This window comes from Trichomonas vaginalis, assembly GCF_026262505.1.
Source record: "Trichomonas vaginalis G3 chromosome Unknown ctg_128, whole genome shotgun sequence".
Taxonomy (NCBI): Eukaryota; Parabasalia; order Trichomonadida; family Trichomonadidae; genus Trichomonas; species Trichomonas vaginalis.
In genome coordinates, this window is record NW_026529215.1 from 99,499 (window position 1) to 118,937 (window position 19,439).

General features: G+C 33.2%; 6 protein-coding genes and 1 pseudogene across 7 annotated transcripts, besides 2 other annotated features; 4 read left to right on the forward strand and 3 right to left on the reverse strand.

The window, feature by feature from the left end:
• Positions 1 to 67: 67 nt before the first annotated feature.
• Positions 68 to 1,696, reverse strand: TVAGG3_1077740 (uncharacterized protein; the record flags this gene model as incomplete). Its single annotated transcript, XM_001301490.1, has 1 exon — positions 68 to 1,696. The coding sequence occupies one exon, from the start codon at positions 1,694 to 1,696 to the stop codon at positions 68 to 70; it is 1,629 nt and encodes a 542-aa protein (XP_001301491.1).
• Positions 1,697 to 2,653: 957 nt separating this feature from the next.
• On the reverse strand, positions 2,654 to 3,601 carry TVAGG3_1077750 (epidermal cell fate specification; the record flags this gene model as incomplete). The annotated part of the gene is made up of 1 exon (XM_001301491.1): positions 2,658 to 3,596. One exon carries the CDS (start codon positions 3,594 to 3,596, stop codon positions 2,658 to 2,660), a length of 939 nt encoding a protein of 312 aa, XP_001301492.1.
• Positions 3,602 to 4,393: 792 nt separating this feature from the next.
• TVAGG3_1077760 (replication factor C / DNA polymerase III gamma-tau subunit family) lies at positions 4,394 to 5,373 on the forward strand (the record flags this gene model as incomplete). The annotated part of the gene is made up of 1 exon (XM_001301492.2): positions 4,399 to 5,373. One exon carries the CDS (start codon positions 4,399 to 4,401, stop codon positions 5,371 to 5,373), a length of 975 nt encoding a protein of 324 aa, XP_001301493.1.
• Positions 5,374 to 5,786: 413 nt separating this feature from the next.
• On the reverse strand, positions 5,787 to 6,749 carry TVAGG3_1077770 (mpp pp2a pp4 pp6 domain-containing protein; the record flags this gene model as incomplete). The annotated part of the gene is made up of 1 exon (XM_001301493.1): positions 5,814 to 6,734. The coding sequence occupies one exon, from the start codon at positions 6,732 to 6,734 to the stop codon at positions 5,814 to 5,816; it is 921 nt and encodes a 306-aa protein (XP_001301494.1).
• A 3,838-nt stretch (positions 6,750 to 10,587) lies between these two features.
• TVAGG3_1077780 (uncharacterized protein) lies at positions 10,588 to 11,343 on the forward strand (the record flags this gene model as incomplete). The annotated part of the gene is made up of 1 exon (XM_001301494.2): positions 10,588 to 11,343. The coding sequence occupies one exon, from the start codon at positions 10,588 to 10,590 to the stop codon at positions 11,341 to 11,343; it is 756 nt and encodes a 251-aa protein (XP_001301495.2).
• A 2,465-nt stretch (positions 11,344 to 13,808) lies between these two features.
• Positions 13,809 to 14,048, forward strand: TVAGG3_1077790 (uncharacterized protein; the record flags this gene model as incomplete). The annotated part of the gene is made up of 1 exon (XM_001301495.2): positions 13,809 to 14,048. One exon carries the CDS (start codon positions 13,809 to 13,811, stop codon positions 14,046 to 14,048), a length of 240 nt encoding a protein of 79 aa, XP_001301496.2.
• A 1,501-nt stretch (positions 14,049 to 15,549) lies between these two features.
• Positions 15,550 to 15,636: a terminal%2Cinverted (terminal inverted repeat of Maverick-3 transposon ID:TVAGG3_1077800).
• Positions 15,550 to 19,439: part of a mobile genetic element that runs on past the window's edge.
• TVAGG3_1077810 lies at positions 16,041 to 18,416 on the forward strand (annotated as a pseudogene). Its single transcript has one exon. A coding segment is annotated over exon 1 (2,376 nt).

Below are 19,439 nucleotides of genomic sequence, written 5' to 3' on the forward strand. Positions count from 1 at the left end.
CCTGACATTTGGCAAGTTATGATATTATTATGGGAAAAAAGTAAATACTTAATTATTTATTTTAAGTTTATGGTTCGGCTGCTGTTTCTTGTGTGTTTTCTGAATCTTTCTTCTTCTTCTTGATGACAAAGAATACAACAACTCCGACAATTGCTCCAATAACAATTAGAGCAATGACTATATAAAGAGCCATCATTGCCCCTGGACCACTTGGCTTTCTGCTATTTTCTTCATCTTCGTTGCCTCCTTGTGGTTTAACTGTTTTAACACCAGAAACATCAACTGCACCTGATTTTAACGGAACTTCACCTGAATATTCGGGGAAGTAAAAAACTTCATCTGCGGATGATGCCTTTCCTTCGATGATTGTTATTTTATATTCACTGTCTAACATATCTCTGTGCAATACAAATGCATCTGAGCCTTGTGTAAGGATCGTTTTTTCTGGCTTGATTAATTCGTATTTTAATGTGTTCTTTCGAGAAAGATATACACCATTTTGGGATTCAATCTTGATTATCAATGGTTTCAGTGAAACGAATGAATGTCCTTTGCTCATTAATTTTGTGACTGGTTCTGAAATAGGATCTTTATTTGTTGTAGTCACAAATGACGTTGTTTGATCTGTTGTTGGCATAATCTTTGATACTTGGACTGAACATTCTTTTGCTTCATAACACGTGATCTTCGAATAAACATTATGTTCTTCATCTTTTACTGACAAGAACAATGGACTTTGTGATTTAAATGAACCAGCTTCTCTTCCATCACTTTTAATGATAACTCCATCAGCATAATAATCTTTATTTCCAGAAAGTATTACTGGTGTTGATGTTCGTAAGCATTCACCTGACTTAAGATTGAATGTTTTGACTGTATTGTCTTTCCTTGTGTATGAGTATTTGCATTCAGAATAGTATGATGCATCTTCTTGGTCTTGTAATGCCTGATCACGTTCGAATATTGCATTCTTTGCTATGTGATATGCAATTGGTCCATTGATTAGAGGAACAATTCCTGCATAAAATGGGAGTTGATTCTCATCAAAGATTGAATTCCATGATGGAGTTGAATATGAAATTTTTGATTTAGTTGGTTGACTGAACTTCATTCTAAAATTCTGTGGATTTGACGAGGTTAAAGTATGAGAGCTTGAGCCCCAATTAATATCACCATATTGAACACTAATACTAACATTTGAATCGATTGTTACACTTTGCTCTTGATGCTTTAAGATGAAGGCAAGATTAACCTCTTTGTCTTTGTCAGAAACTATTGTAACAGAACCAGAATAAGAATTGATAATGAAACTATCCTGATTTGTATATTCGTCTCTAGAAGTTGGATTAATTGAAGAGAAGTAAAGAACAAGCTCCTCTTGAGGATTAACAGCCTGTATCTTGTAATATATCATTGAGCTTCCGTCTTTATTTAAAAATATTGGATTTTGAAATTCATATTGAATTTCGTTACTATATTTCAGTTCATCGTTTTCTATTGTTGCGGTTTTGTAAGATACTTTATATTTGCTTTCATTACCATAGGTTCCTAACATTGCATTATAGGTTGTTGTCATGCATTCACCAGCAGGAATTTTAATTGATTGAAATACATAATTTCTAGTACCTTCGTTGTTCGTGATAGTACATTCTGGGAATGCATCATTGATTATTGCAAGAAGTCCGAACAGAAACATCTAAAATGAAGTCATTCATAATTCAAAAGTTTACATTCAATGACCAACCAAATCAATCTTTGTTTCATTTATAAAACAATTATATGATAGTTGCGCATCTAGGACTGACGATGATCATAAAATGACACATTGAAATGTTAACTTTTTCCTCTGAAATTAGAAAAAAAAATACGCCGTTGGTAAATTGAATGATAGCCATTTAATATCGTTTATTAATCATTCATTTAGTAGTGTATTAATTTTCCCGTTTTAAATTTCCGAAAAGCAAATATTTTTTTACTTAAGATTTAATCTGTTTTGCATGATTTAAATTAATTCGAGAAAAGAATTTGAATGGAAGTAACAGTTTTCGTCATATGACTAACTTAGATATATCGCGCTGAATATATAGCTGCATAAAGTCATTACAATTACCTCCAAGGCGCTCTTAAATTTAGTAATTCAATTTTTTGAGACATCTATTGAAAAACTGATGTAACTCCTTAGAATCTTTTTTTCATTGTATATTGTATAATTTTATGCATAACTCTTTTATGTAAAGATCTAACTCATGATTTATTTCACGAATACTGAAAAATTGGGATTTAACTCCCAAGATTTAAAATTTAAAAATATTTTTTTTGTAAACTAAGTTTTTAATTCTATGCATATTGATATAAATTCTATAAAAACTTCGACAATTTTGTTATTATTGAATGAAAATGTTTATTAAAATAAATATATAATTATTTCTTTAATTTTTCCAAGATTGTGTAGCACATCGAATATTCCATATGAATATATCATGAATACTAATTTAATTTATTATTGAAGAATTTTTATAAAAAACGAAAAGTTGGTTGGCATCTATATCATAATATGTATCGTGAGAGTTATTGAAATTAAAATGTCCTTTGAAAAGTTAAATCGAAATTAATATAATATTTTTTATAATTCGTAACAAAAAAATACAAAAAAGAATTTATTGGTTATAACTTAATGATAATATGTCAACTTTTCCTTGGCATCCAACAGCCAAAATGCCTTGTCCAAGGGAAATAGATTCAATCGGAGCTTCTGCATCATAAATATCGAGAGCATTAGCTGTTTCTAAGTTTGTCTCAAATACATGGCCATCTGCCGAACTCGTGTAAATGATCTGTCCAATTCTTGACCAAATAACGCCAGTAACTTGTCCACCATGAGGAGATGTGAAAGCGTAAGGTATGCATGGTCTTCTAGTATCTACGACTGTTGCTGATTTTGATTCTCTGGCGAAGAGAGAAATCTTATTTGGTTCTATTGGATAAACAGAGACTCTCATTAGAGGCATTGCTGTTTGGAAGTATATGTAAGACGAAGTTGGATCTCTGAGATCAAGAAGTCTTAATGATCCATCAAAACCTGCTGTAACAAATGTTGATGGACCTCCACAGAAGCAAATATCGTGAACTGGATGATCATGAGCAATAAATTTATTTATTGGTGCTCCAGTCTCAATATTTATTGGTGTTGCTGTGCCATCTGTGGAACCTGCAATAACTAATTGTTCATTATACGCTGACCAGTCGAAACAAGTGACTGGATCACTAGATGTATTAATTTCTATGTGATTTGTTTCCATTAACGTGTCTTGATTAAGCGAAAATAAGTGAATTCCGTCTCCCGAAGAAATTAAGTTTGTTGTGAGGTTTTTTGATTCTTGCGGATTGAACATAACTTTAGTTTGAGGAAATCTCATGCGCATTATGCATTCTTGATCTATCGATGCACCTACAAGACGACAGGTGTTTATCACATTTTCTGGCCCTGTTTCAAATGAAGAAATTGCAAGACGAGTCTCAGTTGCAAAAGGTGCATTAAAACTTAAGCCAAAAGGAGCAAATGGGACAGAAATTGATTTATCAAGAGATGCGCACATAAAAATTAATTATGGTGGAAAAGTGCCAATGTAAATCTTTTTCTCTCAATTATTTCAATGAGAATTGCATCACAAATTTCACCCTCATTTCTTGGTAATTGCAAATAACTCGAGAAATGAAATTATTTCATTTTTTGATAGTTTATAATAAATTGACATCAAGAAATACCGAGTACAGGAATATGAATATATCAGGAACTGATCCTATAGTAACAGCCTTTTGTAACAGTACTATACGATTCTTTAAGTTATTCAACTTTTTGAAAGAAATAAATCCAAGAAAATTTATGATTCATTAAGTAAAGTATTTGTAGTGAAAAATGGTTATTTTTCGAGTTATATGATTTACCTTGATATGCTTTTATAGTATTTCAGTATTAGTCAAGAAAATGATAACAAAATATATATTTACATTAAAATAGCATAATTAAAGCGAACGAAAAATATTATACTTCCTTATTGTATTCACAGGATTATATTGATGACCCTATAGTTCATATAGAAATCAAAAATACAGATCGAATTGCAAGCTCAAATATATATTTGGTATGAGTTGCATATGTCACTGTTTGTTAAAGTGCAAGTTAAGTTATGTGATTGATACTTTGATGATATAATAAGATTTTAGAAAAAAATGATACGATTATAGTCAAAATAAGACAGCATTTATAATGGAAAATCAAATCACTGATTAGATGTCGATACCTATATTCAACTAAAATAACGATATTTGATAAATCGGAAAAGCTAAGTTCCTCTTCAGTTTACAATTTGTCGATTATTTTTCTATTATTTTTCACTGATGTCTCAGAGCCAGCCATGGGTTGAGAAATATCGTCCACGCGTCCTCGATGATGTTGTAGGAAACACAGCCGTCATCGAACGTCTTCGTGCTTTGGCCGCTGAAGGCAATATTCCAAATCTTATTCTTACCGGCCCTCCTGGCTGTGGTAAGACAACATCATTACTTGCACTTTGCCACCAGCTTCTTGGTGATAAAGAAAAAGATGCTGTTATCGAGTTAAACGCTTCTGATGATAGAGGAATTGACGTTGTTCGTAAGAACATCAAAGAATTCGCAAAGAGACATGTTGCTCTTCCAGAAGGACGCCACAAAGTTGTACTTTTGGATGAATCAGACTCAATGACTGATGCAGCACAACAAGCTATGCGTCGTATCATGGAAAACTACACAAAAACTACAAGATTCGTCTTCGCTTGCAACCAGAGTGAGAAAGTTATCGAACCAATACAATCTCGTTGTGCAATTGTCAGATTTTCAAGAGTTGAAGAAAACGAAATTGCAGCACGTCTCATGAAGATCTGCGAGTTAGAAGGATTCAAACCAGAGTCAGAAGGCATTGCTACACTTGCTAGATTGGCTGATGGAGATATGAGAACTGCTATCAACGGTCTTCAGTCAACATACGTTAGATATGGACTTGTTACACAAGAAAACGTTCTTGCTACAGTTGATATACCTAATCCAACAGCTATAGCAGACATATTCACAGCTTTATCAACAGATAACTTCCGTAACGCTCTTATTATACTAAATGGACTTGAAAAGCGTGGACATTCACCATCAGATATAGTGAAATCCCTCTTTTCGTTCGTCCGCCGTACAGATACGATCCAAGAGAAGCTAAAACTCAATTTACTTAAGGAAATTGGTCTCGCCCAGATGCGTGTTTCACAGGGAATGTCCTCTAACCTCCAACTTGATGGACTTCTTGCTACTTTGTTTAAAGTCTATCATCAGGCCCCACAACAGTAATTATTTTTAAATATAAAACTTGCTTTTTGATTTTTTAGAACAATTCTTTTCCTGAACTTTTTCTATTTTCAACATTTAAAATGAAATTCAAAAATTTGAAAAAAATACCAAAACAAAATCATATATTTGCCATGGCTGTTAATATATCGTGATTCTAATTCAAAATAATTTGAAGTGATATTTGCTCAAGAAAGTAAATATGAAGTGATATTGCTTATTATGGCAAAAATCAACAATGTCCTAAAGGATTAGAATGTTTTCATTGTACATAACTTGAATGTGTTTGAAAATATGCTCATTGTAGCATAACTAATTTAAAATTTTAAAATCTCAAGTGAACCCTTAAAAATCAAAGGTTTGTCCAACAAGTCTTACTATTTTAATAAGTTTGCCAATCAAAAAGAAGTAAAAAATTTTGGATATAACGTAATATTTTAAATTTAGAAATAGAAATCTTCAGGAAGATTTTCCGGAATCTGTCTCTTGTCATCAGGACATGGCTCGAATAACTCTATTTTATGGTTGCCATTTTCAATTTGGAAAATGGAAGCTTTGTTTCCAAAGCGGTACATGTAATTTGGTGCTGACCAAACTGTGATCAATTTATTGTCAAACCACCACTGGTATCCTTCAGGAGCGAGTTGATGTGTTCTAACAATCATTTTAATGTCATTATTATGTAAGAATTGCTCGACTTGTGTTTTTCCGAATAGATATCCTGTTCCTCTAGGGTTCTGGCACCACTGATCTACGTCATCTGGATCACTCCAAACAAGATCAGCGAATGGACCGGAGTTCGGGACTTCTTGGAAGCGGTTTAAGAGAGATATAGCTTCTATGAGTGGTACATGTGGTGATAAACCGCCATGAACGCAAAAGTATTGATTATCTACTAAAGCAGCAATTGGAAGGGCATCAAATACTTGATTAAATAATGTCCAAATTCCAGAATGTCCGTAAAGTGAGCATGTTTCTTTATATAAACCGTAAGATTGATTTGCTTGTCTAATTTCATGATTTCCGCGAATTAAGAAAAATTGTGTAGGATATTTTAATTTGAGAGCCGCAAGATATGCAAATGTGCAGATAGAATATCTGCCTCTGTCAACATAATCTCCAAGGAAAAGGAATTTTGTATTTCCGAATCCGTTTGGAGCGGCCTTTTTGAATAATTCGAATACATCAAAAAGCTGTGCGTGAACGTCTCCAACAACTACAATTGGAGAAGTTAATTCGAGCGTATTACTTTCCTGATAGAGAACTTCGACAAGTTTAAGCATCAGAGATGCAAGAGTTGGCTCGGGAAGGAGTCTTGCCTTTTCAAGCTGTGATATAATATCATCAAGATTGAAATCACTCATCAGTTCTGAAAAAAAAAATCCACTTTTATCGTTTTGAGAAATTTATTAATGACATCAAGCAAATGATGCTCTCCTACTATTGGGTGATTGATTTTCTCTTTATTGTATTGCTTTTGAGTTAATTATCAAAATTCATATTAAAAATGAAGGAACAAAACGCAGCAACAAAGATAGGTTTTGCAATAACTCATATAATCGGGAATATTGGCGAATAAAAAGCATTTACTTGATGATATGAGTATTGGACGTTGTTTTACCGATCTCATTTCCATGCCAATAATTATAACTTGCGAAGAAATGAAAATAATGAGGCATATGCTATCACAATAATGCTAAATAAAAAATTTAGATATCGAAAATTAGATTAAAGGAATATATTACAGCGTAAAATTAAAATTTCACTATTATAATAATCATTCTACTATTTAAAATTTATTAATTCTATATTAATTCGTTCAAAAAATCAAAATGAATAATGATTATTCCAAAAAAATTTCAAATTTTATTTTTTCAGTTTAAAAATTGATGATTTTCATATCATTTTTTCAAATTTCTAAAAAATTTGGAAATGGGAACAAGGCTTTAAGCCATAGATTAGCATTAGCTCGGACGTAGAGAACTTATGTTTAGCACAATCTTTCTATTATACAAATATTCTTTTATTAAGCAGCAAATTATTAAGAATTGCATGATTTAAGCTGATTTTCAAATGAAAACATCTTCATAGATTGTATTCAATCCAGTCGTTAATAGATGACCGCTACTTATTTAGCAGAGCAGGCATTTCAGACAAGCTTAAAGAGAAAATTAACCTACTTGTTACGAGTAATACCTTCTTAGAAGAAGATCGTGATTCAAAGAAGAAAGAACAAAGGCCTATTTAATACAACAGATCATCAAATGGATCCACTACATATTGTAGCTTGAAATGTGGTGAAATTATTCACTTTATAGTTAAATATTTGTAGCTTTAGAAAACAAATCGAAGGAAAACGATTTGGGAAATATTAAACGAATAAATTACAAAAATAATGATAACGAATAAACATAATATATCATCTAAAACATTCCAAATTTGTTTGGACTGTTGGTAAGCTTGATACTGTTGTAAAAAAAAGAATAATATCAAATTTACAATTATGCCAAGCTTATTGCGCCAACCAGTTCTTAACACGCGAGAAACGCCCATATTATATACGAAGAATATTTAAAATTTCGAATTTCTAATATTGATTCTTTTTCATTGTATAGATTATGGGCCAACTGGTCCCTGCATAATTTCAACTTGAGGTAGAGATCTTAGATCTTTAATAAGATGCTTATTTTCATTTTTATCCTATTTGAATTATAAACGGTTGAAAGTTACAAGCTCTCAATTTTCGTCCCTTTTGTACGTTTATTATAATTGTACCATTAAAAAAGTGACAATTTTTTTAATGCTAAACCATCTTCATCTACCATTAAATGTTTCGGATGATTTGATTTTAATTCAGTTGGGTTCTATTAGATGTAATAGTGTAAATTCTGATTCAACAATTTATCCAGATGTGTATATTTCAAAAATTTTATATTATTCTTCCAATAAACCCTATCAAAAAGAATGGTATACAAATAAAATAACTTATCAAGATGGTAAACCTAAATTCACTGTTTTGGATTCATTATCAAATGCATATGTCGGAGATTCACCATCATATCCTTGGGGACAAATCGTTTCAAAAATCGAAGAATTAAACAGAAATATTAAGAATGTATATAATTTTGGACATAAATTATTTGGATTTGAAAATAAATCTATCATTTGTTATTTGGAGGAACTCAAAGAGCGTTTTATCTCGAATAGCGATGAAGTAAAGTATCTTCAAACATATGAAACAACACCTAAATTTCAGAAATCCGCTGAAACTTTTACAGAAATGGTAAATATGATTATAAGTGAAAAATATTTGCAAACAGATCTCAGTCAAATTAAAATCAAAATCCATCGTCTAGGGGAACAATATATTCTTAAATTTTTAGAAGCATTTATAATTGCCCGCCTCAAATTTTATGCACAGGTTATAGGTTTCTTACAAAATTTTTCATTTGACCAGGAATTATACTCAAAAACAGGAATTTCTAAACCATTAATACAAGCAATAATTAATGGCGATAAAAGATATTCGAATATTTTTGCTTTTTCAGGAAAATCGTGTGATTTAACAATCGAAGATTTTATTAATGTTTTAATTTCAGATCAAACAAATCAAAATGGTGAAGAATATTATCAAATACGTATCAGATCTATATTGGATAATAGTAAATATTCTTTCTATGAACTAGCAGTTAAATTTGAATCAATTAATATTTTAAATTCGTGTAATATAGATAATGTTACACCAATCATGAAAGCATTGATAATGTCAAGCCCAAACGAAACAATTTTCAAAATGAATGATAAATTCAATTTGCAGACTTATCAATTTACAAACCAAATCAAGTATGTTTTATCTTTTGCATACAATATCTCAGAGTTATTTTCTACATTTAGAAATCCATTACTCTCTTCGATTGTTTCAACAAATAATATTATATCAGTAATGAATTTGAATGAAAGCAAAGTTATTCGTTTAAAGATTCATTTAATCTTCCATGAGGCCCTAATTCAAAATAATGATTTTATGTACAAGAACTTTAATGTTTTGAATCAAATAAAAAACAATGACCTTCTGGAAATTTTAGCAAAAGCTTGTTTGAAAGCTGACAAAAAAATTCAAGCAGATTTTGAACAAATCATGGGTATTAAATTTACAGCGATCAAACAATTTCATGAATCCATAGAAAAAATTCCAGTTGATCGGTCTCCAATTACAATAGATGGTTGCCATATTTGTTTTGAATGCTCTAAAAATACTGATATTGAAAAACTCAAATCAATGCAATTAATTCTAATAAGCCCTGGTATTCATATCAATGTGTTAACTTATGAACAAACATTGAAGTTTTTGGAACAAATGCCAGCATTTATTCATTTGGGCCTTTCCAATATAAGTTCTGATCGATCTGTAAACTTAAATTATTTTCTACTTCAAAACGAAGATTATTCCCCTTTAAAAATTTCACATTGTATGACAAAATCGTATCCTTTGAATATTCAAAAGTATCAGATACGTTGTGGATGATTACTGTACCAAAAAACATGAAAAACATAAAATTACCCAAAGAGTTTTCAGGGAGGTTAAAATGGTACATTCAAATAACGAAAGTTGATCTCCCAGGACATCCTCTGCAAGATGAAATACAGGAAAAAATAAAGCATGATAATGAGATTGGTGATATCTTAACTTCATATCCCGGGAAATTTTATGTAAATTATAGCACAACGATAAGAAGTGATAGTTTATTCGTCAATGGAAATCCTATAGAATTTCTTATATATATTCCAAGCGAATCAGGAAATTTGGCGTTGGAGTGTAATTTAATTCACTTAGATGCTACTTTTTCATGGCCGAAATATATATTTATTTTTCCTCGTGGTAATTACTATATGCGAGGTTACCCTCTAGGGATATACATAGGGCGCAGCGAATCATCCGCTGCTTATCAACGGTGGCTTACAGCCATGAATATTGAATTTAAATCATTAAACATTATGGAGCACTTTTCAAGAATCAAATGGATGAGCGATTTAGGTACTGGAGTTTTAAAATTTTTGAATACGAATCATTTCCAAAATTATATCTGTATTAGGCACTATCTCGGAACCATGGGCAATAATACTTTACTACATGTTTTTGCTCTGATAGTATTATTATCAAAATCGGCCCAAGATTTTGAGGACAATTACAAATGTTTTGATCCATCGGTTCAGAAAATGTATGCTACAAAGAATATATCAGATGAGCAGCTGGAAAAATGGAAGCAGATATATAAAGATCAAGAGCATTTAGCAGCATACCACCGCATTCCACCTATAAGCACTAATAATAGTGCAGAGGGTAAGCATAGACACATTAACGAACTTGCAAAAAAAGCAAGAAACTTTTCTACTTTCATCAAATTCATTCTGAATGATACTATCATTAGGATTAATGAATCAATTGATCCCATTAATAAGCAAAAACGCGAGAAGAATGACTTGTTAAACGAAAAATGCATACATTGCGGATTCTCCTATAATGATATTAATACTGATAAGAATCCTTGTAAATATTGCAAGGATTTCTTTATGAATAAGAGTCATGTTCCCTCTGCAGGCATACATGTTATGAAAATAGGAGAAAACGTAGGTGAAATCATAGAATTCCCAATCGATAAAAATGTAGGTGATCAGGATGAACTCGTGGATCACAAAGAAAAGAGTTCGCCGATCGAAATATCAAAATACGCAGAATTTATTGATATTGACGATAAAAATAAAGCAGTTTTAGTCGTAAAACTGCTTTATAATCTTGAAACGTTCCAAGATGCCAAAGATTTAATCAATTCTCTGGAAAAACAATCAAAAAATTATGAATCTGCATTACAAAATAAACCAGAAATTTGGTTGGAAAAATACTTGCCTGAATTAATGAAGGAAGTAAAAGATGCGAGAGCTGCTAGAATGAGATTGAAGATAATAAAGAAGTAGAGATGATGAGTGAATAAAAACTTTGAAAAATTCGTTGGGTAATATAAGTTTTGGAAATATATTTATGAATATTATAGGAATTTGAAAATTCGTTGGGTGCATATAAGTTTGAGAAATATATTTATGAATATTAATATCAAATTGGGTGGTTGCATATAGTAATGAAAAATATATTAATAAAAATTAATGTCAAATTGGTTGGTTGCATATAGTAATGAAAATAAGATTAATAAAAATTAATGTCAAATTGGGTGGTTGCGTGATAGAATGCTTCTGTCTATGTGTGGCGTGAGTTAGCATCGGGTGGTTGCGTGATAGAATGCTTCTGTCTATGTGTGGCGTGAGTTAGCATCGGGTGGTTGCGTGATAGAATGCTTCTGTCTATGTGTGGCGTGAGTTAGCATCGGGTGGTTGCGTGATAGAATGCTTCTGTCTATGTGTGGCGTGAGTTAGCATCGGGTAGTTGCGTGATAGAATGCTTCTGTCTATGTGTGGCGTGAGTTAACATCGGGTGGTTGCGTGATAGAATGCTTCTGTCTATGTGTGGCGTGAGTTAGCATCGGGTGGTTGCGTGATAGAATGCTTCTGTCTATGTGTGGCGTGAGTTAGCATCGGGTGGTTGCGTGATAGAATGCTTCTGTCTATGTGTGGCGTGAGTTAGCATCGGGTGGTTGCGTGATAGAATGCTTCTGTCTATGTGTGGCGTGAGTTAGCATCGGGTAGTTGCGTAATAGAATGCTTCTGTCTATGTGTGGCGTGAGTTAGCATCGGGTGGTTGCGTGATAGAATGCTTCTGTCTATGTGTGGCGTGAGTTAGCATCGGGTGGTTGCGTGATAGAATGCTTCTGTCTATGTGTGGCGTGAGTTAGCATCGGGTAGTTGCGTGATAGAATGCTTCTGTCTATGTGTGGCGTGAGTTAGCATCGGGTGGTTGCGTGATAGAATGCTTCTGTCTATGTGTGGCGTGAGTTAGCATCGGGTGGTTGCGTGATAGAATGCTTCTGTCTATGTGTGGCGTGAGTTAGCATCGGGTAGTTGCGTAATAGAATGCTTCTGTCTATGTGTGGCGTGAGTTAGCATCGGGTGGTTGCGTGATAGAATGCTTCTGTCTATGTGTGGCGTGAGTTAGCATCGGGTGGTTGCGTGATAGAATGCTTCTGTCTATGTGTGGCGTGAGTTAGCATCGGGTAGTTGCGTAATAGAATGCTTCTGTCTATGTGTGGCGTGAGTTAGCATCGGGTAGTTGCGTAATAGAATGCTTCTGTCTATGTGTGGCGTGAGTTAGCATCGGGTGGTTGCGTGATAGAATGCTTCTGTCTATGTGTGGCGTGAGTTAGCATCGGGTGGTTGCGTGATAGAATGCTTCTGTCTATGTGTGGCGTGAGTTAGCATCGGGTGGTTGCGTGATAGAATGCTTCTGTCTATGTGTGGCGTGAGTTAGCATCGGGTAGTTGCGTAATAGAATGCTTCTGTCTATGTGTGGCGTGAGTTAGCATCGGGTGGTTGCGTGATAGAATGCTTCTGTCTATGTGTGGCGTGAGTTAGCATCGGGTAGTTGCGTAATAGAATGCTTCTGTCTATGTGTGGCGTGAGTTAGCATCGGGTGGTTTCATCACAAATTTTAACCCATCCAAATCTTATTAATTATTAAAATTCTTTTACAATTTCTGATGTATTTTTTGAAAACATTTCATATGCAATATTTCTCCTTTTCTTTCCTCAAATCTTCAAATATTAATAACTTTGGATATGAAATTATTTGGATCTTTTATGAATTTTAAATGTCTTTCTTAATATCAAATCGATTAAATTATTAATATTTTCTAAATTATGCCTTAAAAATCCAAATATAAAAAATCGTAAATAAAAAATATATTTTTGATTTTTATTTTGTAAATAATCCGTTTACTAAATGGGACTGTATCATGAAAGTAACAAAAATCATTATTTAACAAGATTCAAAACTGGTGCAACGAAATGCACATTGATTTTGTAGTGTAACAAAGAGAGATTTATTGTAAAAAGTACAAAATAGTATATTTATTATCGTGATTAGCGTAGAAATGTATGAGTTTGGGACGGATTTCTGGTGCATTCATAACTAAAGTGATACATTGTCTGGAGCAAGTTCAGATCTTTAACTTATGGCTTGTTTGGTGCTAACTCACCCAATTTAAGTGCACTAGAGGGATTTTGTCTGTAATGAGCATGCACCTTGAGTTGTTGCTTGGTCCGTGTACGAAAGATAGTAATTTAATACTATACTCGATTAAATGTGAATTTCTAATTTTGAATTTGCGTTTTTTCCTGAAAATAGTTACAATATATGAAAGAGTTGGCAAAACTAGAGGACACGTCTTTAAGGGTTTGGCTCGTGCTTCATGTTAATATGCCGAAACTAAAATAAACGTATATTGGGGGTCGAAAATTGAGAGCTCATATCTTTAAGTGCATGTATTGCAATAATGGCTTTGTTCCTTTACAGAAGGACACATAGAGAGGAATCAACTGATATTGAAGAAAGTCTTGAAACTGATCCTGAAATAGTTAATGAGAAAGAAAACTTTACTCAAACTACTTATGAAATTGATAATACAGAGATTGCTGGTGACGGTAATCCTGATATTAATCAAGAAAAAATGGTTATTTCGGACGAAGGTGGTGTTCCAAATGAAGATAATGCGTTTTTACACGCAGACTTTTAAAATTTTATTATTGTAATAAAGCTAAAGTACTCACAAAATCTAGATTGAGAGGCGGTCAATGACTTTTGAGGGGAAATTAACGCATGGAATTTAATATTATTTAGGTTGATATTCTTGCTTATTATTTCAGAAAAAAATCTTAAAAATTTCAATATGAAAATTGAAAGCAATTCAAAAAAATTGCTAACATGTAAATTTTAATATCCTATGCATAATTTCATATTTTGAACATTTTTTATTTTTGTTTAAAACTTAAAATTGTGCGAATTTAATATAATTTATAAAATATAATACGTATATATATTTAAAATACACTAAATTTAATTGTTAATTGACGTTTTTGGGAATGAATTTTATCAAAACATGCCTGAATCCGAAAATTTGAAAGAACGAATTACACAATCATATATGTAGAATTCAAAATACAAACTTAAAGATTGTATACTTTTAAAATTATTCAGATTGTGTTTGATTTCCACTCATTCTGTTTCTTTTGAACTCTAACACTAACATTTCATGATGATTACATGATCCATTTATAAATAGTTGAATTGTTCCAGATTCTACCAGAAAATCAATCCAAATTTCTCAATGCATTCATGTTGATTGGACAAAATTTAAAATTTATCAGCCTGTTTCCAGAGAAACTCATATATTCCCTAATGAAATGTAATTTTTGCTACATTTATTTCAATCAAATTTCAAAAAATTGACTGCAGAGCTTGAAAAGGTGATGAATCATGTTGTTATTAGATGTACATATTAGATTTACTATTTCCAAAAAAATGCTCAAATTTGAATAGTTTTTAGAAAATTTGGAATTACACTCCTTACATTATATATAATTAAATGTTTAAATTTTATTTATTTTTCCCTTTTAATTTTATAACGTGCTCTATCAAAACTAACCTCTCAATTGAAGGCCACAAAATCTAAGTAGTGAGGGTACACAAATTTTGTATGGAGTACGGTTCAATTTTTGAGAGCCTCACTACTTAGATTTTGTGACTACCTTATTTCATTTTCTAATCTTTATAAAGTTATTTTCTGAGCTACTTTTTTCTTAAAGACAGGGATAATTACTTGAATTAAACATCAATTTATGTTAATTATTGTTCCTGGGAAAATGAATTATTATATTTGTTGACAAAAATGAAGCATTTTAAATTTTAATCTTCAGGTGTTTCATTACTGTGGAAGTATATTATAATGTGTCGAAGCGAAACAAATTTCTTAATTTTTTTCGATAACAAAAATTGAATCTGTTGTTTGATCGAAATTAAATGCTAGGAGTTTCTAAAAACTAGGAAAGAAACTACACATTTATCAAGAAAAAACTCATAAACAAATTTGGAAAATTTCAAATTTCGCATTAAAAGGCGAAAGGCCTATAAGTAGAATAGTATACACATCCAATATTCTAACTTAGATCTTCTTTAGAATATGCCGATTAATCCAACAGTTCATCAAAATGATGAATTTAAGACTCTATCTCCGCAGTAAAAAAAAAAAAAAAAAAAAAAAGGTAGTGGGGCCTCCAGGCACTTCGTGCCCTCTAGCCCCGAAGATGTTTAGTATACAATGAAGTATAAAATGAGGTTTTTTTTTGGTGAAGGGGGCTTCCCAGGCACTTCGTGCCTTCTAGCCCTAAAAATTTTTGAAAGTCGTTGTCGTTGACTTTTCGGTAGAGGACTCAAAATAGTATAACTATGTCCGGACAAGTAAGGGTCTATCGTCGCTACAGAAAAGTTACGGGCGTTCAAGGAAGTATACTTTGAGAGACTCTTTAGAAACTTTAGACGTTTTACATAACCATCCATGTTTTTACTTTACATCCGATAAAAGTGGTTTGGAAACCGTTATGAGATGGTTAGAGGACATACATGACTGTGAGTTTTAGATACGATAAGATAGAATATGAGAGAGGTCCTATAAACCGGAGAAAGTGTCATATAAACATCTGTCAAAAACCGCTTTTTAACTTCACTTAAAATGCCACGTAAGCTACGTAAGAATATACGTAAGAGGAAGGGAGCATTGAAACATCCAATAGTAAAACTGACACCACAACAACAGTTGCAACAACAAATGCTGAATGACCCCACTATGTTGCAACAAATGTCAAGCAATCCTATGCTTTTAAACCGAGTTGTTGGTGCACAGAGTGGAGGTTTAAGAGCGGCACTTTTAGCGAAAATGGCAGGCTATGGTGGAGCTGCAGACGGAACAGCATATAACCCTCAAAGTCAAATGAATTTGAGTTCACTCAAAAATCAAATAACAGATGTCAAAAAGTCAAACATAGACATACAGAAACAAATAAGTGAAAACGAAAAGAAACTAGAATATGACAGACACACAAAGAAACTCAATGAGTTAAACGTAGAGAAAAAGAAGAAAGAAGAACAACTGAAAGAACTAAGTACAGAGGAATATGCGAAAAAAGTGTCAGAAAAAGCAGCAGAAGTAGCAAAAATGGAACAAGATGTTATAAATTTGAAAAACCATACTACTCAATATAAAGTACTGAAAGATGAAGAAATAAAACAAAAAGCCATGAAGACATATATGGATAGCGATGAGTATAAAAAAGAAGTTGAAGCAAATGTAAAGGCAGAAAAACTTTTACAGTTGCAAAACCAAACCGTACAGTATGAAAACTTAGCACAAGAAAGTAAAAATAACGACGCAGCCATGCAAAAGGCAATGAAAAGCGCAGAATATATAAAAGCTAACAATGACTGGTTAGATGCCCAAGCCAACGCTAAAGCAGCCCAACTCATAGGGTCAATAAGGACAAAAATACAAGCGGATGAAGATAGTTCAAATGAAGCTTTAACAAATGCTGACTTTAAGAACGCTTTCGAAGCTCTTCATAGTAAGGTGAAACAAGTGAACGACTTCTCATCTGGAAAGAAACTGAAGTCTGAAGGTTTCGACAACGAGTTAAGAGAAGTAGCACAAAATATGACGAAAATAACAGATGCAGCAACGAGACAGGCAGTTCAAAGTGCCTATGACGCCGTTAGAGCAACTGTTGTGAAAAGTCAAGAAAAAGAGTTACAACAGACCAAAACAGACCTAGTAAATGCTTTCTTAAAAACGAAAAGTCAGGTAGGACATTACGCTGCAGATGGAACATATGTGCCAGCTGGTGGAACTTATATACCAGCTGTTGGAATTTATATACCACCAAACCCTCCAAGAGAAGCACCTGCACCAGGACTACCTAAAACATTTACATCGTCACATGGACACAGACACAGGCATGCACCAAAACCAGCACAACAACCACCTCCACAACCAGCACAACAACCAACAGTTCAAAACCCTGCACAACCAGCACAACAACCAACAGTTCAAAACCCTGCACAACCAGCACAGCAACCAACAGTTCAAAACCCTGCACAACAACCACCTCCACAAACAGAGCAAGGACATAAAAGAAGTAGAGAACAAGGAAACCAAGAATTCTTAAAAATGCTTAAAGAAGACTATGGTTACCCAGATACTATTGACTTTAGTGACAGATATAAAGAAGCTATTCGAAAGTTCAAGGAAGGAAATACTGACCCGAACCTATTTAGCTTTATGGCTCTGCACCAAAGGGGATATAATCTCAAACCTGGAAAATACAAGCTCGCTAAGGGATATGATTTAATAGCATATCATCCAAATGACATGAACGAATTTACTCCGAGATATTTGATGTCAGAGCTAAATGACAATTTAACTCTCTTCATGAAACGCGTAAAAAATAGAGACGGAACGAAAGAAGAAAGGTTTATGAGTCCGGATGACTTAGAAAGGGAACTTGTTGAAAACGGTCTCGGAATATATGAAATGCCAGCAGATGAGGTACAAGAAACTCCACAGGAAGAAGTTCAGATACAACCAGACATGGAAGAAATAGTTCAGCAACAACAGCTAGAAGAGCCTGAAGGAAACGAACAAGTCACTCCTTTGGAAACTAACTTCACAGAACTAGATGAAGATTTGGAACAGCCGAAAAATCTTGACCCTCAACAAGAGTATGCGGAGAATATGGAATATTTCCAAGAGTCTAAAAAAAATTCGGCTGACATAGTAGAAGAATATCGAAAAATGTTTGCCGACATACAAAAGACTCCAACACCAGATGAAAATATTCAGCATAGAATGGAAGTACTGAAAGAAAATGTACACAAATACAACAACCCTTTTTACTTACGAGCATTTAACGTTCAATCTTCGGATGAACTCGGTGAAAATAAAAGGTTAAATTTCAAGAAAACATATAGAAATGAAACATTGTTTAAAGTTCATTCAGAACCTAACCAAGATGGAAACAAACCTACTTTTGTTTCTGCAGACGATGGAACTACAATGAGATGGGGTCATAAAGCTAAACCCAGATAGGTGGTTCATAAACTTACAACCACAATTCCAAGAAGTTGTAGAACGCAATGGAAGTCAATGTGAACCAGATATAGCTGGTATTTTCAGCGCGGCTTAATGCCATTGAAAGATATGAAAGATGCAGATATTTTGAACCAGTATGAAATGAACATGGCTGATGGAAATATAACACCTGACGTTCTAGAACATTTATCTCAAAGAACTACACAGAACCATAAAGATGGTATATTTGTGTGAAGAGTTTAGAAAGAAAGTAGGACAGCGAAGGAAGAGAACCTATTGTACATGACCTTGCAAACGAAAGTTTACAAAATGTCATAAAAACTTACTTGCAGACAATGAACGAGAAGGATGAATATTTAAGAAAACTCAAATGGACAGTACCAAATGAAATGTTAGTATTGAAAAACATGTTCCTTGACAAAATAAAACCAACTACAGAAATAAATGACGCAAGACTGAAAGATTGGGTAAAAGCTTTCCCATTCACAAAAGATATATGGTAACATGGAAAGAAAACCAGAATGGCTACAAAAACATATATTTGGAAACGAGCATATTCCATATGGACAGGCACTGTTTGAAGAGCTTGAACCGAAACTCAGGAAAGAGTCATGCAAACAATACGCGAAGACTCAAATACAGACTATGACAAACTCTTTCTAGGATATAGGTTTACCTGAGATGTGGCGACCAGAGCCAAAAGGCAAAAAGGACATGGGAAATTTGCAACATACTAGAGATGAACATAATGCAAAGATGCAACAACTTCAAGCAGAGGGCAATGAAGGAAAAAGAAGAGTTAAAAACTCAGTCAGGAAGAAGTAAAGCTTTGGTCCACGTGGGTTCTATTATGACATATAAATCCAACTATTCTATATTTTTACTCATATGAAATGTACGCCGCTCAGAATATAACGCCAACAGTTTTGGATGCTATGAATGGAAATGTTTCCGAATGGTATAACGAATGCGACAATGCCATTAGAAGGT